Raw genomic sequence first — 26,699 nt, forward strand, 5'->3', positions numbered from 1 at the left:
GAAAAAAAAAAAAAAAAAAAAAAAAAAAAAAAAAAAAAAAAAAAAAAGTATACAATTTGAGAGTTCTGACAGATATATAGGTCTGTGAAACTGTGGCCACAATTGAGAACATTTCAATCACCCCCAAAATTTCCTCGTGCTCCTTTGCAATCCATCTCTTCCTCCACCCTTGGCCCCAGGCAATTACCCATCTGCTTTTTTCACTATAGATTAGTCAGTATTTTTTACAATTTTATATAAAGAGTCATTCAATATGCAGCCTTTTGTATCTGACTTCTCTCACTTAGAATAGTATTTGTGAAATTCATCCATGTTGTTTTATGTTCTATAGTCTGTACCTTTTTATTACTGAGTAGAGTAATATGAGTATACCACATGTTGCATAACCATTCACCTGCTAGTGGACACTGACATAGTTTCCAGTTTGAGGCTATTATGAATAATGCTGCTATGAACATTCATATACAAGTCTCTGTGAGGACATATGCTTTCATTTACCTTGGATAAATACCTAGGAGTGAAATGCCTGGGTCATACATGGAATACAGGTTTAATTTAAGAAACTGCCAGATTCCCAGAGTGGCTTTACAATTTTACATTCCTGCCAGCAGCATATGTGAGTTTAGAATTTTTCCACATCTTCAACAACATTTGATATGGTCACATTTTTAACTGTCCTAATGGATGTGTAATGATATCCCCTTGTGGTTTTAATTTGCATTTCCCTGATAAGTAATAATACTGAGTCTCTTTTCATGTGTTTGTTATCCATTTGAATACCATATTTTGTGAAATATCTGTTAAAAATCATTTGTCCATTTTTTATTGGATTGTTTATCTTATGAATGAATTGCAAGAGTCCTTTATAAAGTCTATATTTACATAACATAGATACAAGTCCTTTGTGAGATATTTACAAACAGTTTCCCCCATTCTATGAATTCCTTTATGGTTCATAGATTTTGTACCCGAAGAAATCTTTGCCTACCCCATTATCACAAAGATTTTCTCCTACGTGTTCTTCTAGAAGTTTTATAGTTTTAGAAGAAGTCATTCTTAGAGAAAAACATAATGGTATGTTTAGATTCTACACTTTCTCACCTTAATTATATTAAAAATTTTAAAGGAAACTAGCCTTTGATGCCACTATTACTCTTTATATTTCTACATAAAAGAAAGGCATGTTACATAGTTATATAGAAGCTTTCATATTACTCAATTTTGTGTTATTTCTTCATACTTGCTTTTTCATCCCAAAATATTTTGTTTCCAAATTAACTAATACACTAAAATAAATACTATAATCAGCTTTTATTTCTTTAGTAGGTCAAATGAAAACCTGTTATAAAATTTTAAATATATTTATCAGAAAAATAACTTGATATAAATCAAGAAGAACTACATACAACAAAATTGTATATAAAAATACATAAAATATTTTATATAGCAGACATGAATGAGCTTAAAAGAATAAACTATTTGCAATTAAAATCTCACTATTTTCTATGATCATCAAATGAATACCTAGAAAACACAGACAGATATACTCACTGGAGATAGTGCAAGTATACACAGCTTAATGTGACAGTGTACTTCTCTATTTTAGAGGTCAACCATCCTTACAGGAATGCAAATTATAATAAAATTATTACTGAGACTCCAAAAAATTCCTTAGACAATAAATCATTATTCTTACTCTCTGCTTCTTTTCTCTCCTTTTTCCATTTCCTATTCATAACTAAATCCATCAGCTGTACCCAAGGGGCTTTGCTTAAGCACCCTAACCTGATTTCAACTCTAATGTGGAAAAAATAAGGTACTAATAATTATTAACATGCAATATCAACTATCACAATAGCTCCAGGGAAGTTGCTTTTGGTTCAAGCAGCACCAAGTTTTTCTCTTTCAGCCAGCTTCTAAAAATACCTATCTCAAAGCTTTTATGAACTCTAGAAAACATGATTCCTACCTTAGAAAGTGCCTCGTCATGAACGACTGTATTGGTTGTTAAAAGAACAAGAACTGTTTGAAGTAACTTAAGTTCTTCAAGACTATTTTCCATTAGCTGCCAAAGCATGTTAATTATATTTCCAGCAGCAGTCTGTAAAATAATTATTTTAATTATTGTCAACAAATAAAATATAGGTGGTTTAAGTCCTCACTTGGAGAAAATTTCTTTTCTTTTTTTTTTTTTTTAAAAGATGACCGGTAAGGGGATCTTAACCCTTGGCTTGGTGTTGTCAGCACCACGCTCACCCAGTGAGCAAACTGGCCATCCCTATATGGGATCCGAACCCGGGGCCTTGGTGTTGTCAGCACCGCACTCTCCCGAGTGAGCCACGGGCCGGCCCGAAAATTTCTTGATCACAGTGACAAAACCATATTTTTAGATCTACAGATCCAAACACACTCTCAACTAATTTTGGACTTCGACCAATTAATCTTCTACTCAAAAAATTTCTTTAAAATGTACTATTCCATTCAAATATGCAAATAGCAGAAGGCAGTTCTGAAATACCTAGTCAAAATGCTCATTTCTACAATAATATAGGTATATTTCATTTGGACATGAATAATATGGACACATACAAATTAACTAGGAGTCGCTCTTTCTTTAATATTACTTCACCTACAATAAGTTATAGAAAAAACAAAACGCAACCAAAATTAACAACACATTTGTACACTTAATTAAATCTGACATTTTTAGGATGCTATACTAAGGGCAAAAGAACTTACTACTTTTATTATTGTAACTTGTGGAGTATAAAATTAAGATAACACCATTAAATTTGAAAGCAAGATACAAATTCACAGTAATGAAATGTTTTTCTTGTTTTGCCATCACAAGCTTAGATACAAAAAACACATTTAAGTAATTACGTTAACAAATTATCACTTCAGATAATCTAGGAAACAGAGTCATGATTTTTCCCGCCCACCTTTTAAAAAGAATTGTAAATTATATTAAATAACTATTCAGTGATATTGAAAATTGGCCTGATTCTCAAAATTATCATCTATGATACTGAATGGTGACTTCTTAGATTATGAATAACTTGACAAAATGCACTTCAACTATATTCATTATTTATGTTTAATATGGAGACAATTTGGCAATATTTTAAAATTAAGCTGTTTCCTTCAGGCACATTGCTAGTCATAAAATTGTTTTATATTAAATATCAAGTATGCTCCATTATCCCCTTATGAAAACTCCTGATTTGACTCAAGTGCAGTTAAGATAAAATGTTCATATTACCTCAGACACGATTTCATGTGACATGAGTCTCTGGATGGCAGCCAAACACAGCTGAGTGATCTTCGGTTCCTTGGTTCCACAACCCATTAGAAAAGGCTGTACAACCTCTGAGCTGTTCTCTTTCAATGCTTTATTTAAAACACATACAAAATAAATTATTAAATCTAATTTATAACTGGGAATATATTTTTATATAATTTCAACCAGTAATGACAATCTTAAATAAAACCACTTTATGTAAGATAAACACCAAAATAAAAATCAAGTAGTAAGAGTTCAAATACTTGAGATAGATACTACAGACCGTAGGTAAACTATACCCCTCAACTACAGCGTTCGCGTGCCTTTCTCCTAACACCCTGTCCTTTGGTTCTCCTCCATCTTCTGCTATAAACTCTTCAAGGACATGTATTCTAAGAAGTTCTATCCTGCCTCAGAGAAGTACTCTATTTCTTCATAAAGTGCAGAAGGGAAAAGATAAATAAGAATTCATACTCTAGAGCAGAAAAAGTAACTAAAAATAGTATCATCCCCACCATACTTGTGAATGAATATAAGAAACTCCCTAGAATTTTATTATGTGACTTGAATTTACAGAGCCCAAATTTCTGCTCCAAGAAATAAACACATCTCAATAAAAACAATAATATTACTCCTCTTACTACTGAACAGTATCTTCAATTAATTGACAATACTTGCAATTTTGACAACTAGGGTGACATTTTAATTAGCAATTAATTGGATACACATGCTGTAGTTCCAAACCTTAATTTAACTCCTTCTACCAAGCGAATACTCTCAGAAGTTTTAAAGTGACAACAAAAATGTAAGAGGTCAGAAAATGCAGAAACGGAATTATACATAATTAAATTTACAAAATGAAATTAAATCAATACACACGTACTGAAAGGCTATACAAAGATAAGTAAGACAGGTTTGTCATCAGTGAATTCTAATAAATAACACAAAATTCCAAGTCAAGAGAACATTAAACTTATGAGTTTGATATTCATTTCCAAATGTACTAAATCCACCAATTATTTTTTGAGGCAAGGCATGTAATAAAGACATATAAATCTGAGTTTTAAAATGTTTTTCAAAAAATATTGAGAGAAAATCATCCAGAATCACCATCAAAAGTGTAAAACCAGTGTTAACATCTATTCTATCATTTAAATCTCACTTTTTTTCTCCCAAAGCTCTCTTTATCATATGGTAAATTAAGACTACAACTTCCTACAGCATCCTCTGCAAAGTCCCTCAGTATGCCAGCATAGATTACTGACTTAGCACAGTTAAGAGATGGCAAATATGACTGGCAAAGAACAGTGTTTCCAAAAGGGGTCCCTCTCCTTATTTCCTTGCTTTCTTGTGCACAAAAGTTTTGATTCAAACCTAGAGACATAAACTTTTCATAACAATTTCTCAAAATATTGATATGAATGACTAAAAGATGATCATAAAGCTCATCATAAGGCTTTAACAAAGTAACTAAATATCCTACCATATTCAATCCTGCCAGAATCACTGAAGTATGAAGCTACCCCTATCTTCTTAAGTTTTTGAAAGTAACAAGTTGCGTTTATAATTTTTATGACATTAACATGTGTTTTGCATTTGAGCATCACAATAATCTTACAGAGATTATAGGGCATGATTTGGCCCCAAATGATACAGGAAGTAGATGGTAAAGCCAGAAGTTGAAAATATGTCTTCTAACTCCTGGTACACTATTCTTCCTACAATATTATGCTTCCACACTTTAAGGTAAACAGCACCTCAATGATAATGGAAGTTAAAAAGGGACCCAATGATCTGCACTTTAAAGGGAACCTGTCTTCATAAAAGAAAAAACAATTCACTTTCATATAGTCAAAGATACCAATGATTTTAAGACAAACCCATAATATCACAAAGAAAATCAGTGCCAATTAAACTATGACACAATGCTTTCTAATCACTTAGAATTTTTCTTTACAATTTCATTCGCTTGGCCATCAAGAGCATTAGGGATGCCTCATTTCTTGAAAAAATACTTCGCTATTGTCTCTAAAATTTTCTTCTACATCAATGACACCCATTCTGCATGTTCTGATGCTGGTGCTTTTTTGATCTTACCATAAGATGTTAACAGAAAGTTTTTGATAACTAGGGTGACATTTTAATTTGCAATTAAACTCAACACATGTGGTATCAACGATACATGTAACTCAACTGATGTGATAATAATATGAACTATGAACAAGTTCATGCACACAACAAAAAAGAAAACTACACCACTTCCTGGCTCACAGTGATTCTAAGATGCCATCAATTTGTAAAATGCATACCAATCTGTGAGATGTTAAAAGGCAAAAAGAACTGTGCATCTTAGAATCAATCAAACAAGGTGAGTCACAGTAAAATGTTGAATGCATGTCAGTAACAGCCAGGTCTATCAAGCTGAGATAAACTTAAGGTAGTAATAAAAATAATTTTTAAGAACTTTATTTTAATGTAACTCAAAGGAATCAAACACCTATTTCTTGTTTCTTCCCACTTTTTTCTCCCAATTTATATGAAAATATAATGGTCAAAAAGGAAGTTTCTATGTTATCCAGAACAGATGATCAATAAAATAATAAAATCTACTTATCTATCATAAGTCTTTTGAGTCCACCATATCTAGATCACAACTCAGGAAGAAAAAAAATCAAAAGAAAAAAATGTTAAAATCACACTGAGGAAAAGGATGTACAGCAATACAGACAGACATGTTGCTTTAACCATTTTATATGTCATTCCAAAAAAAATAGAAAAAGGTTGATTCTTTTTCATCAAAACTCTCTATTTCAGTTTCCATTAAAATACTAAAACAGGTTTTAGGGGGAGTAAAGAAAAAATTTATTTTCCGCCTAAGTCCCTTAGTAAGCATAACTCTTTAATAGAGTAACACTTAGTGTTTGATAAATATTGTATTTCCAAGTTATATAACTGTGAGATCAAATGATGCACTTCCACACACCTGAAAGAGGTCCAGCAGATCCCCATATCCTAGGGGTTTCCTTGCTCTGAGCAGTTTCACTGCATAATTGCAGTTTTTATCCTGGAAAAAAAGAATTAGACTAGGAAACCCCACTATGAATCACATTAACAGGGGCTAATAAAAGTTTTATTGTTATAAATTTTAACATCCATTAAATAAAAAATTTTAATTCTTGCGAAAGAAAATGTGACTTAGACATTATTTCCATCCTCAAAACACAGACATTATTTCTATCCTCAAAATATCAGTCTAAAGAAGACTGATATTCCTAACATTAAAAAATTTAGAGGGTTCAAAAGGTCTGAAAATATATTTAAATGATTTGAGAATAAGAGGACAAATAAAAGTATATAGGCAGTTTCATATTAAAAGCACATTACAGAAAAGGGAAGGATTATTCAACAAACGATGTTGGTACAACTGGTTAGTAATTTTGCAAAAGAAAAATATCTAGATCCTCACATCACCCCATATATTACCAATTAAGAAAAAAAATCCAACCATAGAGAAACTAGAAGAAAATAAAAATGACTATCAACTATGTGGAAGGAGAAGGGCAACAAAAGAAATGGGAAAAATTATTTAGATTATGTAAAAATGAAAAGCATCTAGATAAAAATATTAAAAGATAAATAGCCTGAGGAAAATATGATATAAACATGGTGGGAAGTTAATATTTTTGCTATATAAATAGCTCAAACAATTTGGTAAGGAAAACACAAAAACTCAAAGAAATTAATGTAAAATGAAAAAAGAAAATAATTTAATGTATACAGAGAAAAATGTTCAACATCAAAAAGAAATGTCAGTTAAAATGGTAAGTAATTTGCCTGTTCAACTACCAAAAAGATTTTTTAAAATAATAATCCTGGGAAGGATGTTATAAAAATACTCTCACATTTTGTTGGTAAAGGTATAAACTTCTACTTTTTCATAAAGCAGTATGGTAATACATTCTAAGAATTTTAAACATTTCATACCCTTTAACTTTATAATTTCAATTCTAGAAATTTATCATAAAGAAATAATTATAAATATCAAAACACACCTAACATAAAGGTTATATAAACCACAATCCACTTGCTGAAATTCTGTACAGCAATTAAAAACATTTAAAAAGATGGCATCAAAGAAAAATACTTATGATACAATAAGAGACAGGAAAGAAATTAACATTTTTCAAAAATCTAAGGAAAAAAAGAATCTAAGAGTACATTATACTGTAGACAAGTTATGCAATCTTTCTGGGCCAACAGGTCAAACTTACGAACATGGCGTTAGTTATTGCCCCCATATCTTTCAGACTGAATTATAGAAATAACCTCCCAATAGACTTCTGCATTAGTGATGATACACTGAAATATATCCTCCAAACTGCTGTCAGAGTAATTTACTAAAAATATAAATATGAACCAGTCACTTCCCTGATTCAAATTCTTTCCCATCAAGCAGCTCAGGATATCACATAACGGCCCTTATGGTCTCCCTGACACCGATTTCCCCTTCATACTTTATGGTCAGGCAATACTTGAACAGTATATACAAATACACTAAGCTGTTTTATACCTGTTGCATTTGTTTAAGTAGTCCCTTTACTTTCTGCTTCTACACTTTATTTGCCTGGCTAATTCCTCTTCAGGCTTCAAGACTTAGCTTCAGATTCCCAGGCTTGATTAGTTGTCGTTCCTACGTTCCCATGGCAACCCTGTCTATAATTCCATTTTGGCATTAACCACACAGTATCAGAATTCTATGTTTAGTGTCTGTCTCCTTCATTACTCTATTAACTGGTTGACATGAAGTAATGATGACAAAATTTATACATTCACGTAATTATAATGCATAAAACTAAAGAGAGGTAGTAAAAAATACTAGAGACAGCACTAGAAAACTTACTCGCATCTCTTGGTATTATTCATTTATTAGCCTACGTTTAATAAGGGCTTATTATTTCTCATGTAATGTGCTAAATATTGGCAATATAAGGAAGCATGAGATGTTGATCCTGACCTCAGGGAGTATGTCATCTGGAAAGGAAAGTTTCCGGCAAAGGACTTCAAAAGGCAAACAAAGGAGCAGGTAAGCTAAACAGAATGAATGGCACAAACATACTTTTGAAGTATGTTTCTTGTATTTCTATATAGATTACAGATGAATTTCATTACCCATTGTTATATCTCCGATAGTGACTCTTACACAATCATGTACTTATCAGGAATATGCTGCATGATATACTCTATAGATTTTTGTAAAACATCACAAGTGCATGTACTGATAAGATAGAATACATTAAATAAAACAAGCACATAAATTACCTTTTAATGTCAGAAAAAATTCCAAAGTATATTTACTCATTGCTGTTTAAATTAGAGAACTTTTAGTTATAAGACCATGTAGATAAGAAAAAGATGAGGGAAAAACCACATGAGAAAAGACACAAATCATACATAATGATTATTTATGTAAAAATTCTATATGTATATGACAGCAACTGAAAGCAGCCACAGGTAGATGTAACCATTATGGTTTGGGGTAGGGGGGTTAAAAATACAATTTAAAAAGATGTCACAAATTTATTGATTTACTTGTTACAAATACATACTCAAAAAACAGATTATGTAATTTTTGTCTAACATGTCTTCTCAACTTCTGGTATGTATATTATAAGCTAGGATAATAAGCACTATTTGTAACATATAGTAGTCAAAGTTAAGATTAAGGCTTTTGGCCTTGTAAATGAAAAACTTTTTGTTGCTATCTCTCATTTGCAAAGTCTTATCTTTATCGAAAAAGGAAATTTTGAGATAATGATCTGTATATCTGAATCAATGCTGACATTACCTGGCATAGCATTCCCACTTATGTCAGCATTCATGACAGCAGTGAAAACAAAGAAAATAAATATTAAAGGAGGATGCGTAAAAGAAGGGGAGATGTAAAGCAAAGATTTATTCTGCAATGTAAATAATCTTCCCTTGGAAAATAAATTGAGCAAAACTAAAGTGGGCTAGAAATCTATGCTGAATATCAATAATTAGACCAGCTGATCTTACAGCAACCCTTTATATTTTCTGAATATACAAAGACATGAGAATTCCCTATCCCATCTCATTTGAGACATCTCAGTTCTTTTGTATCTTCGACATCCATTACAACACAAAAGTAGTATCCTCTAGTCTCCTGTAGTCTCAAATACAAGAAAAAGTTACCTAAAATTTTTTCTCATTATTTCTGTACTCTGAATTAACTATGTAGTTTAGAAACTACATACTGACTAACTTAAACTTTATTTTTAAGTGCCTTTGATTTTCAATATGGCAGTGTTCTATAAATCTATAATTTTTAGGTATCAATTGCTATAAATACTTGGTAAAAAATACTAGGAGAAACTTTAAATGCTAATATACTGCCTCAAGTACCTGGCTATGAATACTACGGAGATTAAAGCATGAACTATTAATTGTATGTGCATAAAGATCAGTTCTAACTTGATTTGAATAAAGCTAATTGAATTAGAATGAAATTAACAGTCCACCTGTATACTAAATTCACACCAAGTCAAAATTTTTATTTGTCCTTAAGATTAACTAACTAAACATTTTATTTGGTATAGAACATTGGAACAGACAATGATCCTCTGAAGAAATGTCTTTTAAAAATCTTCCATCAACTACAGAACCAATGAAAACTTCTATTATTGGAAAATAATTAAGGACTTACCATGACATCAGCAATGATAATAACAAAGGTAAATATTTACAATGATATTCTAATATGACTGGTCTATGATAAGTATTCAACTTAAAAAATCAAGTTCATAATTTATCTTTAAACCTAACTTCCCAACAGTAGCTAATCAGCCCAATATGTATCTCTCAAAACCTGCTTACCCACCTTCCCATCACAACCATACACACCTTTGCCTTTACTTACAATTTTCACTACACCCCTTCTCAATATGAATACAGAGCATTAATCACTGCTATGAATAAGGCTATAAAGCTATTTGGTGTTTTGACAGACTTTTCAAAATCATAGAAGAAGCAGTGAGAAACAAATGTAATTTAGGAGAGCTAAACCTAAGGACAAATTTCCAGCAAAGCTGGGTAGCCTAAGTGAAATCCACTCTTGCCCCCACCTAAAACTGCCCCGCAAAATCTTCATTTCATTTTGTAACATTCTGAAATCCCACCAGTTAGGGATTTATTGGTATCCTTTTTTAAAAACCAATTCAGGATTTATTGGCATCCTTTTTTAAAAAAGTAAAGTATGAGAAAGATATTCTTTACTATTTTGACTTTATGTAAATTAACAGGACTGCTTTTCTCTTACAGTAGCTGAGATCAATAGCACTACTGGAACTGGAAGTGAAGTAAGCAATAGTTAAGTATGAAACACTTGGGAGGGAACAGCTAGTGGGGAAACCTTACAATACCATGGCAGCACACTTCAGCAAGAAGAACATGGGCTCTGAACACTCCTGGATCTGAATCTGATTCCACCACTTATGTGACCTTGGGCAAGCAACTTAATCTCTTGGCATCTCAATTTTCTCTACTATAAAATAAGCTGATATTTCCCTACAAGTTGTTTTATGTAAGATGTTTGGCATAAGTGCCTCACATAAAACAGATTCTCAAAAAAATGCCACTTTCCCTCTTTTCCATGTTCATTACTGAGGCAAGAACAGAGGGAACCAAAGAAGAGAAAGGAGTAAGCTGAACACAAACCATAAATAATGATTACTCCTCTTCAGGCTTCAAGAAGCAGAGAAATGATGCCAAAGACAAACTCTTGAAAATTCCTCCTTAAAAACTAGGTTCAATTAAGAGAAGGTAAGAAAACACCTTTGCTTTCTTTTCTCCACCGCCCTCCCATTCTTTCTTCATGACCATGTTGCCTTCATCCCTGGACTCAAAACTCATATGGTACACTAAATATACAATACTACATTATGAACTGTTTATATTATATTAAAGATAAACAGATCTTAAAAGGTGGATGGAGAATTGATTCTTTCATTCAATTCAATGCAACAAATATTAATTGAATGCCTTTTATGGGTAAGGTGTATATTAGGTGATTGGCCAGAAGTGGAGGAGAATGCAAAGATGAGTAAGAAAGAAACCTTGCCTTTAAGGAGTTAGTAGTTTAAACTTTCTGATTTCAGAGAATCTTATAATATTCTTCTCTGGGAAACACAATCAGTTCACAAGTTAGGGACTTTTACATGTTCTGTATCATTATGAATAGCATGTTAGGGCATGAGGAAGAGATGTTACAGAAAACTAATAGTTTCTTTTAAAGATTCTACTTTACTATTAGTCAAATTTTCATTAATTGTTCAATTTTTAATGCAAAAAATTACCTGCCAAAATTTCGGTGTTTCGTGCAGCTATTGTTTTAACTTTTATTATTCCTGATTCAGCAGCCTGCAAGAATAAAAATAATTAGAACATAAAACTTACTATCAACATGAGTTATCTATCATATTGATAGATAAAATCTTAAGCACAAATAGAGTCAGTCACTATCATCTTTTATAATTTTCAAAATACCAGATAGTAGTGACATATACATTAAATGTAATAAGATATGATTATTTTGATTACTCACATGCAAACTCTGCACTACAGCATGTTGCCTACCTCTGCCTTAAGGCATATGTGGAATACCTCACCCCCTAAGAATTTAAATGTTCAGAAAACAAAAATAAACAAAACCAAAACCTAATGAAAAAATTAGGTTCCTCTTCCGCACTTTATACCTCCCTTCCCCTGACCACAAAAAAAGCTGCAAAACACTACAAAATCAAGTAAAACTACTGTTTTGGATTAAAACATTCTCTTTTTTGAGAATGGATAACCAAGCACTTTGTTATTACTTTTCAGTTATACTTTTTAAACACTCATTTCAGTTTTCATAATGTGTTCATCATAGTATGTTTAGCTGACAATACTAGCAAGTCAGATAGCATTTTACAGAATACCACAGAAATGCACTGTCCAACATGGTAGGCTACCTGTGGCTATTAAGCACTTACTATGTGGCTCATCTGAATTGAGCTGTGCTCTAAGTGTAAAATACACACTAGATTTTAAAGGCTTACTGTAAAGAAAGAATGTAAACCATCCCTTAATATTTATATTGACTACATGCTGAAATGATTAGATTTTGAATATACAGAATAGAATTAAATCGAATACATTATTAAAATTAAATGTGTCCTTTTTGCTTTTTTAATGCAATTTAAAATTACATATATAGACAGAATTTGTGGCCCATACTGTGTTTCTATCAGTGTTGACATATAATAATGATATATCATTTCTATCATAGAAATTCAGAACATTTTTACTATCTAGAAACATGGCTATTTTATACTTACACTGTTCCCTACACCTCCAAAAATAATTCATAAATACCCATAAAAAGTTATATGTCCAAGTTTTCCTATTAATTTGCTTGCTACTTGCTCATTTATTTTGTTATCCCTTGCTGCTTGCTAAGGAAAAAGTGATAGCAGGCTTTAAAGGTTTAAAAATAACTATGGAAGAACACCAGTGTTCTATGGGCTCTTAGCTTGACAACTAGTGGATTAATGCATAAAATAAATAACATATTGTAAGCTATATCATGTGTAGTAGACGTTTGTCATTTTGTTGTCTTCAAGCATATGAAGCCCTTGCTTCTGTTTGCACTTCATGAATTTTTGCCAACTGAATTTTAGTGCAAGACTGAGCCTACTTCCACTATTAAAATTGAAAATGCCATATACTTGCTTTCACACATGCCCTGGCAGCCTATGCTTATCCAAACAGATGCACCCAGGATTTTGAAAATGGAAGCTAGTGGCACAGAAAAGCAGAGACAAGAAAATTCTTTCTGACAACAGCATAATGGAGGCAACATCTAGTTTCCAAGGGCAGCAAAACCAGTGATTGTCTGGAGTGACCAATCGTGGCATCCAGTCACTACTGAGCAGAGACAGCAGTAATTGTCTCACTGGCATGAGTTTTGCTATGGTTCTGGCTGTTTAGCTCTCTATATTCACATACTTTTGCTAGGGCTTGCTTCATCCAGCTTTCTACCAATTCTGTGAACCACAAAAATAAAAATAAATTTTATTTTTGCTTTAATCAGCCAGAGTCAGCTTTCATTGCTCACAATTAAGAAGCCTAGTAGATATACTAGGACAAACTTCTAAAACTTTAAAAAATGGAAATGTGCCAAATTAAATAAACATGGCCACTAGCAGAAAAACACAGTCAAAATCAATTACTTCAGGGAAAGATTATCAGCTTTTTGCAGACTTGACACACCAGAAGCTTTAAAAAAATCCTGATGCCCACGTTGCAACCCATTCCAATTAAATAAGAATGACTGCTGGTGGAAGTCAGTATTTTAAAAATTCTTCAGATGACTGCAATATGCAGTAAAATTTCGGAGACTATTTTAATAATATAGGCAGAAGATGATGATGGACAGGCCCAAGATGGTAGGGACTGAGGTGGTAAGAAATGGTCAGATTCTGGATATACTTCGAAAATGTACAAACCATAGCAAATTTACTACTGTAAAAATTAAATTAAAGAACACTGGAACACCGAAATTATTATGTATAATTTGTAATACTCACACACCCCATCTCAAACTATCTTAGATAGATTTCTTACTGGGCCAGCTGAAAATAATCTGTGGTCACTGAGATTTCTTCCACCATCATTCTCAAAAGTTTAACTTCTCCCCCTTCTCACTGTGGCCCTATACACTTTGCATATGTTTTGTTTTGCATCAGTGTCAACAGAGATTGATCAAACTGAACCATCATAAATACCAATGTAATTTGTCCAGATTTTTCTGAATTCTAGTCAGTCAAATCTTGTATTTGGAAACTATTAGTTTCCAAAATCCATCTTGTAGCATGCTAAATATTAGATGTCAATAAAGGATTTCAAATTTGCCAGACGCTGTTTTGATTTCCTGAGATGAGTAAGAGTTGACCCCAAGAATGTGTGCATATGTTTAACAAATATTTTTACACATACACACAATAAGGAAAAGGAATAAGGAGTATTTTTAAGTAGTACCATAATAGTGCTTTAAAAGATATTTAACCAGTATTTATTTTCATTTCTAAATTCAAGGAATTACTGAAAGTACAATTGGTTGCCTTCAGATATAATAAGACCTAGCTCATATTTTCTCGTTTTTTTAATCCAAGTTTCTATTGTCAAAACACTTTGAAATTGTAATAGCTTATTCTCATAGACACCCTGTGTTGCTAAAAAGTTTCACTATCAATATTTATTAACACTGGTATATCAGAGTCACCGTATAGTCTTACTTCATACCTAGGTCTCACATATTACTTTAAGAGTATGTTGTATGTACAGAGGTCTTCAGAGTCAGATTTCCCTCTATTTATCAAGGATTGTAGGTGTAAAGAAAAATCTTTAACATCTTGCTTTAAAAGCATCACTACTCTGATCAGATACTGTCTATATACATAGGGGACCTACTCAATTTTAAACATAGTTATTTTTTACTGAATTGTCCCTCATGCAGAAGAGAAGAATTGAGATGAGTTGCCAGTTCTGTAGACTTAAATAGGTATGACATAGGTTAAGGTAAACAGACCTGAGGATTATCTAGGAGTTGGGAAAGAAAGCAAAAATCTTAAATACACTGCAGCATTTAATACGTCTTACTCTTAAAATTAACCTCTCAAGAAACATTTCTTCTTTTTTCTCAGTAGTTTTTTGACTACTCTTCCAAAACCACCTAGAATACCCTTGGCCCCATTTCCCACCCAAGAAAGTCTTTGTGGGTAATCCCATCATTCCATGGTTTTGATTACTTTCTAAATGCTGAAGACTCCTAAATTATATTCCTGTTCCTGACCTATCTCCTAAACTATAGGGTTTATTAACCTAAATGTTTAAAAGGCACCTTAAATTCAAGATGTTCAAAACAGAAGTCATCATTTCCCTTCACCCCCAAACTCCCACCTGTTTCTTCTTCCTATGATCTTTATTTTTCTATACAGCAGCATCATCCATCCAGTCACTGACCAGACATATGGGCTTTCTCTCTCATCCCACAAATCCAATCAATAGACTGAAGTCTATTTAGTTAACATATCTTGTACTGTTTTTCTTCTCAGATTTCATTTCCACACTTTAGTTCAAAATCTCATTATCAAACAAAATGAAGAGATTTCTTTACCTACAATCTTGTCCTCCATCTAGCATTGTCTCAACTATTCAGTGGTTCCCTAGTGCCCACCCCTACTAGTCTTTCTCAAAATTGAGTTGTGTAAGCACCTCTTTTAAAAGGGGAAAAAAAAAATCTCATAGACACACCCAGCCACTGACAAATTTTAAAATCGTATAAATACAATTAGGAATAAACTCTTTATAGCTCTTAAATTATAAAGACAACAAATTCATAAATTAATAATGTTACAAATAATCTTTCGCTGAAATTAAACTACTGTTAACATGAAGATAGCTGTAGACTTGTAGTGTAAGTGGTTCTGATCTGGGCACCCTTCTAGTACTATAAGCAGTGACAGAAATCATTTCTTCTACTACTTTTTTCTATGACAACTATTGAAAAGTCTTTCCACCTTTAGTACCATCTATGGCTTGAACCTTTATTACTGCATCCCATTCACCTCATTATGTCTGTTTCTCCATTCCAGCTATAAGCTCCATGAGGATAACAAACATATCTCATTCATCTGTCTATACTAATGCTTAAGAAGCTGCGTAATAAATGTTTCTAAATAAACAAATGAAAAGTTGTAAATAGTATCAAAAGGACTTGTTGGCATAATATATATATATATAAGTGCCAATTCAAACTCATTTAAAAGGGGGGAGGGAGAAGAAGGGACTTTACTATCCCACTAATTGAAAAATCCAGAGGAATTCAGATCCAGAGATTCACAATGCCATCAGGGCTGAAGTTTCACTTCTCTGCCATTCTCTTGGTTCTGCCCTGTTTTGTGGGTTCCTCAAGCTGCTTCCAATCTTGGCAACAAAAATGACCTCCGCCATTCCTCACCTCACAATTTCATATGACACTATCTAGAAGGAGGGAAAGGGCCTCTTTCAGTAGCTCTTGAGGAACAAAGAGGAAGCTTTTCTTTCCCAGGAGCACTCACTAGCATTTTGTGAGTTGGGCAGGAATGGAGGTGGGGTGGTGGGGGTGGGGAAGATTTAAACTAGATTACGCTAATCAGGTTTAGGAATGAAATCAATTCATCTAATTCCAAAGGGCTGAAAATGAGGGAAGAGTGTAGCCTACTATTAAGGGAAGTAAAAGGGAATAGATGCTAGGGAGGGAATTAATAAATGCCCACCACTACTATAACTATGGACAGATTTTTTTTTAAAGTGTTTTTAAGTGCTGTTTCCCTTCACAGAAGCTCCTGTGCTGTTTTTAAAAAACATATTTTTCATAACTTCTACGAAAAGAAAGCCTCAAAATTTAAGGAAATTTACCAAAGACTCAAATTAATTATTCACAGGACACAGCATGAAACAAGAGCTAAAGAATAAATGTGAAATTCAAGTTAATGGCAACTTAGATAAAATAATGTACTCATTAGTCATGAGACACAAGAGAGGTATGGAGCTGCCTGAAGACTTGTGATTTTCGATATCAGGTAAAACCAAAATATCTAAAGGCAAGTCCACACTTAACAGACCTAGGGCACTCCCTAGAGGACAAGAGACTCATAAAACAATTACCACATTAAAACCAGTAAGATTTTCTTCTATAACATTCACTTATTGTACAACTCTAAACTTTCAAAAAATATATACCTATGTGGCATTCCACTCAGAACCTCTGGCTTCCAGGAAACAAATAAATAAAATTTGTCTTTACATATCAAATGAAAGAAGGGAATGCAAGCTATATGTAGGTGAGTAAAAATATATACGTGGCATGCCTATATAAGTTGTATGCCTTTTCCTACCTTTTCTTAAAAATTTAATCTTTAACAAGCATCTAATTAGCACCTCTTAAGTTTACAAATGATTTGCACTATAGTGGATAGAGGGATAAACTAGATGCAGTACTGACTCTTAGGGAATTACTTAGAAAAAAACCCATACTTAATAAATTATAACAGAAGGTAAAATATTAGTTATAAGGAAATAACTTATAAAATAAGCTTAACTGAAAGTTAAGAAAGGAGAGAAAAACATACTAGATTGACAGTCCTGGGCAGGAGCTGCAACTGGTTTTGCTCCAGCAAGTAGCTAGCACTTGGCATACAGTATGTGTTCAAAAATTATTTCATAAACAAATGAATGAACAAATGAATGAGTGAATAAGGAAAGAAATTAGAACATTATCTATAAAGTTAGTTCTTACATGCAACAAATGGGTGGGCAACAATTAAAGTGTGATTAAATGAAAGGCAAGATTTTAATAAAATAAAACTTTAAAATTATAGCATAAAAGAAGGAAGTAGTATGACATACAGTCATGCATTGCTTAATGGCAGGGATACATTCTGAGAAATGCATTGTTAGGTGATTTCATCATTGTACAAACATCGCAGAGTGTATTTACACAAACCTAGACAGTATAGCCTATTACACATCTAGGCCATATGGTCCAGCCATTATAATCTTATGATACCACCATCGTATATGCAGTACGTTGTTGATGAAAACGTCCTTAAGCAGCACATGACTGTATTTGGAGACTAACAGGAAATCCAGTTTGCCAGAAGTATAAAGATATATGAAGAAGAGCTCAGGGTGATGAAGCTAGAAAGGAAGGTTGGGAAAATCAAGAGGGTCTTAAAGGCTATCATAAGGGGTTCTATAAGTACGGAGTAGCCACTGAGGGTTTCTGAGCTGTTTTAAGTATATTAATCTGGTGGTAACACATAGAATGGTTTGAAGTCATGTATGCCATTAATGCACGTCAAAGGCCAGGCATAATGTTAAAATCTTGAGAATGAGAAAATATAAAAAAGGAGAGGTACGTTAGAAATTACAGAGCTAGAAGGAACAGCTGACAATGAACAGAGAGCTGAGGGAGAGAAGATAGCCAATTATGACTAAGGCAAGCAACAGTGCTAGATATGTGAAGGTTAATTCTACATGTCAACCTGATTAGATTAAGAAATGAGGAGAAACCTGGTAAAACTATCTTTTTAGGTATGTCAATGAGGGTGTTTCAAGAAGAGATTAGCATGAGAGCGTGAGTGGACTGGATGGGAAAGATCCACCCTCAATATGGGTGGGAACCATCCAGTCCACTGGGGGTCCGAAGAGAACAAAAAAATGGAGAGAAAAGGAGAATCACTCTCTCTTTATGTGCTGGAGCTGGGATACACTCATCAGAGCTTGAGACTGTTCAGCTTTTGGGTTCCAGGACTTATACCCAGGACACCATCGGCTTCCCTGGTTTTGAGGCCTTCAGACTTAGACTGAGCCACGCATCTACATCCAGTTTGCAGACGGCCTATCGTGGAACTTCACAATCTCATGAGCTAATTCCCCCAATAAATCCCTTCTCAGATATTTAAAACATAGCCTATTGATTCTGTCTCTCCGGAGAACCCTGACTGACACAGATACCATTAACAAAACTAGTGAAATAGTGGGAAATGGACGTTTTGAGGAAAAGATAAGTTCAAGAAGTTCTGTCTGAAGCATGTAAAAGATATTCTGGTAGATGTGTTCAACAAGCAGCTGGAAACACAGTAAAGAAAGCTCAGCAAAGAGAGCAGAGTGAGTGAAGTAGATTTAGGAGTCATCAGCATTGTGGTAAGGCCAGAAGTGATGGGAGTGGATGACAGTGCCAAGGGGGTGAGTATGGAGAAAGATGTCTGAAGACAGAACTTGGGATGCACTTACATATAAAGAAAAGGAGGAGGAATATTGAGAGAGAGGGAGGAGAAAGAGGAAAGCAGAGTGTTACAAAAGTCAAAACAACAGAGTTCCAAGATGGAAAGAATGGCCAATAGTAATAAATAATGAAGCAAGGTAGACAAATGGGAAGAACAGTTAAAAACAAGTTAAGCACGTTACAAAGATCTTTGCAGCACGATACAATGGAAAAAAGGAGAGGAGTTAGAATTGGATGCACGTGGATTCATATCCTAGGTTCCTCCACTTTCCAGCTTTACTATAGTATGTGAATTATGGAATCTCTCTAAACCATAGTTTCCTCATCTATAACATGAAATATTTAAATTGCATGTTGCATTAGAGTCAAAGGATGCAAAGTTCTTAGTCTAATGGAAAGGCAATATTTTACTCAACCATGAGTTAGTGTCATGAAAATAAAGGCAGTTTCTCATTTATTTTGTATTTCCTGCCATACTTTACACTCAGGAGACTAATAAATTTCCATTAAATTATAACATTAATAGCAAAACCCTTTACTTTGTACATGGTTGAGAATAAGCTATACTTAAAAAAAAATTCCATTTTTTAAGTATGTCTTCCTTTTTGGTTTATAAGTCAGACAATGTCTGTTATTTCTTCTATGTCACCAAAGCACAGTGCTAAGATGATCAATACATTATTTATTTATTTCAGTTTATGTATTTCAATATATAAAATATGGATTTATTTTATTTTGCTTATGGGAGAAAGAACACAATGTCAAGAGGAAAATAACTATATTACATTATAAATACTTACTAAAACAGCTCCCAAGTAAGCGTGTGAAGATTATCCAGCCCTCACTGGTTACCATCATTAAAGTCCTGAAAATGAGGTCTTAACCCTAACAGGACAACCAATGACTTCAGCCTAAATTCCCAAATATCTGGTTGAACAGAAAATCCTGTCATGGTAAGTAGAAGGCATTTCTTTCACCAAGGATCTCCCTCAGACAGTTAACATAGAAAAACACCGCATACTGAGGAACTCTACGGCAGGGAAGGAACCTTTGCTTTTACAGGCAAAAATCTCTACCAACCAACTTCCATCAGGCCTGAATGGGCAACATAAAACTTAAAGCACATAGCCTGGGAAGACTACTTGTGCTTTTTATTTATATCCTTACTGATTCTGAGTCATTTGAAAAAAAAATCCATCCCAAACTCTAATTCTGATCAACTCAACTCATTCCCTTTAATCTCTTTCCTCTTTTACCACCCATTCCCTGGACTTCATCATCCTCTAGTACATCTTCTTCTTTTTTTTTTTTTTAAAGATGACCGGTAAGGGGATCTTAACCCTTGGCTTGGTGTTGTCAGCACCACGCTCAGCCAGTGAGCAAACCGGCCATCCCTATATGGGATCCGAACCCAGGGCCTTGGTGTTATCAGCCCCACACTCTCCCGAGTGAGCCACGGGCCGGCCCTCTAGTACATCTTCTTCTTTTTTTTTTTTTTAAAGATGACCGGTAAGAGGATCTTAACCCTTGGCTTGGTGTTGTCAGCACCACGCTCAGCCAGTGAGCAAACCGGCCATCCCTATATGGGATCCGAACCCAGGGCCTTGGTGTTATCAGCACCACACTCTCCCGAGTGAGCCACGGGCCGGCCCTCTAGTACATCTTCTACTTGGCAATCTGAAATCCAATTTCTCAACTACCGTCCCCCTTCCTTCTAGCTCTCTCACTCCCCAACCTCATTACTCCTGGATTAAATTGGTATTGCTAGTCCCTCAACCCTTCCATCTTCTTCCAATCAATCAAAACTATTGGCTTTCCTTCTTCGGGAATCCAACTTAGATCTCACAATCCACCATCATTTTAACCACTTTTTCTGCTAAGACTCTTAAGTGTTCCAAGTCAATTTCTCCTCCTGTTCTCCAAAGTGATCCACTACTCTCCTCAAACTTCCCAACCACCACTTCTTTCATCACTAATGACTCCTAGCTCATTTACTATCTTACCAAGAAAACAGAGGCTAAAGGCCAAACTGCCCACACTTACTATCTCTTCATTCATTCTTACCATGCTCCTCATTCAAATTTATCACATGCGAACCCATTTTTTCCTTTTCCTTCCTCTGTCAGAAGATAATCCCTTCTCAGATTGAAATCCAGCTCATACATGTATGCCCTTGAAACTCCAGCTTTCTCAGGGACCTTGCTCTAACAAGTTTTCCCCTCCTCTTTAACTTTTGCCTCTTTCCCTTCAATGCTGGTGCCTCCCAAAGTTCCTTCTTCAGCCCTCGTATTCTCACTCTGTATATTCTTCCTGGCCCATCTCATCACTCTTATAATTCCTAATATTGTGTATAAACTGATAACTCCTAAATCTGAAATTCTAGACCTCCCTTTTAACTGCCAAACTATCATTTTCAAACACCTACTTGATGTCACACATAAGTTTTTATTCATGACTATTCATTTTACACCCAAACATTTTCTCCTTCTATAATTCTTCTCTTACCAATACATCTAGTTTCCCAAGCCAGGAACCTGGAAGGCATCACAGATTTCTCTCTCTCCATTATATAAAAGGTCACCATGCCCCAGTAATTTTACCTGCTAAATCTCTTCTTAATCAATATTCTTTCACTGCTATCTATCTCAATGCAAGCAACCTCCTGTCTATGTCTACTTCTGCCTCAATATAAGCAATCATCACTTTTTAAAATTTGCTCTTTTTGCCTTGATCTCAATATCATCTAATTTTTCCTACAAGTACTGTCAAGGTAATATTACTAAATATGAATTTGATCATATTAGTACTCTCTTAAAAAGCTTTTTTTTAAAAAAAAAATCTTTTTTTGGCAGCTGGCTGGTAAGGGGATCCGAACCCTTGACCTTGGTTATAACACCACACTCTAACCAACTGAGCTAACCTGCCAGCCTCTTAAAAAGCTTTAATGGCTCCTAAAAGCGAGAAATTTGTTTTATGAGAATATGGAATACAAACAACATGGGTTACTTCCTCTATCAAGAATGACTCCCCTTCCACTCCCTATTTCTTCTGTTGTAGCTTCTCCTTTTTTGTCTTTTTTCGTGTCCGGCAACAGATCGCAACCCTCAGTGTCGCGCCCGTACCGGACCGGGACCAGCAATGGGATCGCAACCCTCGGTGTTGTGCCCGCACCTCGCTCAGCCAGTGAGCGGGAACCGGTCTGTATGTGGGATCTGAACCCTCGGCGGGAGCGCCGCCACGCTCCCAAGCGGCGCACTGTAGCAGTGTGCCACCGGGCCGGCCCGCTTCTGTTGTAGCTTCTATTCACCCTTTTATCCTGTAAGACTTCGATCAAGAATTACAAACTTTCTCTGACCACACTTCCAGGCTCAGTTAGATTCCCTTCATCTGTTTCTACAACATAATGCCTGTAAATAGGAAGTCTTTTTTCGTCTCCGGCAACGGATCGCAACCCTCAGTGTCGCGCCCGTACCGGACCGGGACCAGCAATGGGATCGCAACCCTCGGTGTTGTGCCCGCACCTCGCTCAGCCAGTGAGCGGGAACCGGTCTGTATGTGGGATCTGAACCCTCGGCGGGAGCGCCGCCACGCTCCCAAGCGGCGCACTGTAGCAGTGTGCCACCGGGCCGGCCCGCTTCTGTTGTAGCTTCTATTCACCCTTTTATCCTGTAAGACTTCGATCAAGAATTACAAACTTTCTCTGACCACACTTCCAGGCTCAGTTAGATTCCCTTCATCTGTTTCTACAACATAATGCCTGTAAATAGGAAATGACCAAAAAGTTCTTATGAAATACGTAAACATAAAGCTTCAGAGGACACTGTCTCTGAAGGACACTGAATATCAATTATACAGAAGTGATTTTAGAAGGCTTTGAAGTAATTTTTAAGGCAAAGAAAAAATTTTCATACAAATATTCTCAATTAGCTAGTACAGCTGTACTCAAAAAAGTTACACTGCTAAAGCGTAAAGATTTATGTTTAAGGACTAGGAAAAATAAGCAGGAAAAAAATTATTGCAGTCATTTAATCATTAAATTTATTATAAAATGAGAGAATGAAATGATAGCCCCTACAAAAACAATTTAATATGCAAAGGGTAGATGTATAAATGAAAACAATAAGGTGCGGAAAACCATGTAGAAAATCCAAAGACAGAAAGCAAATATTAGTAAATAAGGCACTTCCCTTCATCAATATTCTTTTCTTCTGTTTTTCTAACAGACTTGAAATCTTTAACATTCAGCTTATTATCTATTAAAAAAAAAGATTTATAGCCAAGCACCATTGCCAAAAAAAGTGGAAATAACTAAAAACTTGAAATAAAGACTAAATATAAATGCCTTGCTTGAGGAGACTTATAAACAGTTCAGAATGATTATTTTTCATATAATACATGTGAAAACACTGAAAGAAGGTTAACTAGCAAACTAATCTACAGATGAGAATCTTCTTAGACTTACAAATGCTTTACTTTAAGGTCTACCTAGTACCCAAAAAGAAAAATAAAACCAAAAACATACCAGTTCCTTAGGGAACAAAAGCCAAAATTTGGCATTGCTATTAATTTACTAGGGAAAATTTAATTCAACCAAAATATTTCTTGAAAGTCATGGCTTCCTCCCCCCAAATCATCACTATTAGGCTAATTATTTCATCCTCATTTTAAACCTATGACAGTCAAGGTCATTTTTCTATTCCTACAGTAGGGCCCTGAGCAAGTGTCACTGGTTAAGGAGTCAAGATTCTTTCATTCAATAAATTCTTGTATGTACTGTAGATAAAATTAAATATCAAAGAGAATCAAAACAAGAACTATTTTGCCATTATCTCAAAGACTAGGTGCAATTACTAAATATCTCTCTAGTGTTCAAGTAAAAGCTAATGAACTTTAATAAAAGTTCCCAGATTAGGAATGGGTTGAGTTCCAGAACTTTGTAAGTTACCTATTTGGAACCTTGAATGCGTTTTCCAATAGAAATAATGTAATAAACAGCATTAAATTTCTAAGCTAGCCCACAAAAACCATAATAATATAGAGGAACCACAGTTTGTATATGTTATTATTAGAACTGGGAATGGTCAGTTCTATAAATTATTGTTGAAATTACAAAACAGGATTTGACATTTACTAAATGAGGGCATTTCTCTTACAATTAAACAACCTAATTCTTTAAAATTACTTACAACTTTCAACAGATATATGATATAGAGAAAATAATGAAAATATCAAAACAAACTATTGACTATCTGAAAACGTATAATAGCTGTCTTTCAAAAAACAGCACATCTGGTTTCCATCGCTGGATAATATTTGATTACTTTATTAAAGAAATACAAGATGTAGTTTGTTGAAGACTGACAGAACCAAAGCACTTACAGAAAAGTTAGGCTTCCTTAGAGACCTAAAATCTAAACTATTGCGCACGTTCTGATTGCAGAATGTATAAAAAAAAAAAAGGTAAAATATCCAAATAAATATGAAAACATGAAATTCCCTGGTGAATTTTTAGGGCAAACAGTAAATGAAATCGCACGTATACCAAACTACATTAAATAGAAATAAAAATAAAACGATTACTTTTACAGTAATATCACTGAAATATCTCATTTCAAAAATGAGGAAAGAAATTGAGCAGAGTTTTTAAAAAATTTTAAAGAATTAAAATGGCATATTAAGATAAAAAGCCAATAGTGACTAAATGGTAAATAATTTCAATTCAGGAACTATTTGGAGAATTTAATTGTATGTATTATTAACCTGAGCCTTTTGGGTAATACACTTTTTCTCCGACGACTTTCCTATGCATAATCTAATAAAACCACCTTTTAACCCTAATTTTACAGCTGAAAGAAAACTGAAGCTCAAAGAGATTAAGTAAGATGTACTGCTAGAACATAAGTTCACGTGTATTTGTTTTGACTCCAAGCCCGAACTTCTCACCACAGTATTGCTCATAACAATGTTTAACATGGTTACTGTTGGTCTTCAATAAATGTCGTAAATTAGTTGGCTCTGGATAGTTTATTACTATTTCATGCGACTGATACAGAGTTAAGGTGAATGACACATGCCAAGAAGGAAAGCTGTTTCCAGCTGAGTGATATACTATAAACGCAGGAGCACAGATTTCACCACAACGGTGGACATTCGTTTTTAGGAGCAAAAGACAAGCTTTTCAATTCTGACTTGGCTAGTTTCTAATTTGAGAAAGGCCAGAAAAGGTGAGTGTACTATCCGAATTAACTGAGGCCGCTCACTCCACGAACTTCATTCCTAACCTGCGAGGCTATGAGAGTGGAGAAAATCAAAGTGCCTCAGACCTCTCCGACCGAAACTATAAAAAGCGCTTGTGGAACAACCCATCGACCCACAAATCTGGAAAGGTGAGAGTCAAATGAAAATGAGACACGACTGGAGGCCGGGAGTGAAAGCCTGGGTCTAACAGGACTAGGAATGCTCACGGTGTCTTCTCTTGACGTCGGCCGAAGCTTACCTCCTTGACAGGTGGAAATTTCTTCTTACACTCTAGCGACAAGGCCCGCAAGTCGCTCTGCATATTCTCCAGCAGCTTCTTTACCGCTTCGGGACTGTTCGTGCCGGACATGATCTCCTAAGGTCCGAGCAATTTCTCAACGACACAAACAAGCTCCGACACTGCCAGCTCCTTGGGGCGACAGGCAGCTCCCTCCCGGCGCCCTCGGCTCTTGCGCAGCCCGCTTCTAGGGCTCCGCAGCGGTTCTGCCGGGCCTGGGCTGCGAACCCGGAGCGTGCCAAGCTCTCCCCTCAGCTTCCTCGCAACACCCCGGCTCCTCTCGGAGGTTCTCCCCGTAATCGCCCCGCCAGGCTCCGCGGACTCTGGCCGAGGAGCCCACAAGGTGGCCAGGTCCCTCCCCCTGCCGCGGGGCCCGGCCACACTGGGCGTCACCAGCCAACCTGGCAAGAAGCTTCAGCGCCTGCTCCCCAGGTCTCCAAGACTCGCCGACGCCATTAGCCGACTCGCCCACAATTCCGAGCGCCGCCGGGACACGTCAGCTGCACTTCCGGGCACCGCGGGCACCGCCCCCGTCGCTGCCAACCCCGGCCGCGAGCCGCCGGCGGGGCGGGGCCGTGGGCGTGGTCAGGGTCGGGGCGGGCCTGGTTCCGGGGGTGCGGGGAAAGTGTTTTCTCCAACCCCAACCGCGGCACCCAAGTAGGCTAAGGGCAGAGTTTGCGGCGTCAAGATTTGCTTTCTTTTCGGTGACGAGTGCCAGAACAGAGCCGCCGCGTGCTCCGAGGCGTATCTCTTTTCTTGTGTTTGTATTAAATTGTATTTCGGTGTAAACAGTTTGCTTCCTTTTGCATTATCCTTAATCGGTTTTCTCCCTCTTCATTTCTGCCTCCTCGAATCTCTGGACTAGTGGCCTTAAATCAACGTCTATTAATTTTCTTCCCCCTGAGGACCTATATTGCAAGCCCTCCATAGAGCTGTGCAAAGCGCAACTGGTGCACTTACTGCGAAGAAGTCCATTATTTCCTAATCTGTAAAAT

General features: G+C 35.4%; 1 protein-coding gene across 6 annotated transcripts in view; it reads right to left on the reverse strand.

Annotated features, from left to right (window-relative positions):
• MON2 (MON2 homolog (S. cerevisiae)) overlaps nucleotides 1–26,176 on the reverse strand; it is a 100,534-nt gene extending 74,358 nt beyond the window's left edge. For 4 of the 6 annotated variants that reach the window (XR_550363.1, XM_008570998.1, XM_008570997.1 and 1 more), the window contains exons 1-4: nucleotides 25,666–26,166; nucleotides 11,656–11,719; nucleotides 3,263–3,390; nucleotides 1,970–2,101 (exon numbers count right to left, since the gene is read on the reverse strand). Coding sequence is in view for 5 of the 6 variants with exons in the window: in XM_008570998.1 (XP_008569220.1) it covers nucleotides 1,970–2,101; nucleotides 3,263–3,390; nucleotides 11,656–11,719; nucleotides 25,666–25,776 (435 nt within the window). In the remaining variant the exon portion in view is untranslated. Of the gene's footprint in view, nucleotides 1–1,969; nucleotides 2,102–3,262; nucleotides 3,391–6,266; nucleotides 6,348–9,128; nucleotides 9,269–11,655; nucleotides 11,720–25,665 lie in introns of those variants that run through there. The other 2 variants (XM_008570996.1, XM_008570999.1) reach the window with 2 other exon arrangements.
• Nucleotides 26,177–26,699: the final 523 nt, after the last annotated feature.

This window comes from Galeopterus variegatus, unplaced genomic scaffold (assembly GCF_000696425.1).
Source record: "Galeopterus variegatus unplaced genomic scaffold, G_variegatus-3.0.2 Scaffold653, whole genome shotgun sequence".
Taxonomy (NCBI): Eukaryota; Metazoa; Chordata; class Mammalia; order Dermoptera; family Cynocephalidae; genus Galeopterus; species Galeopterus variegatus.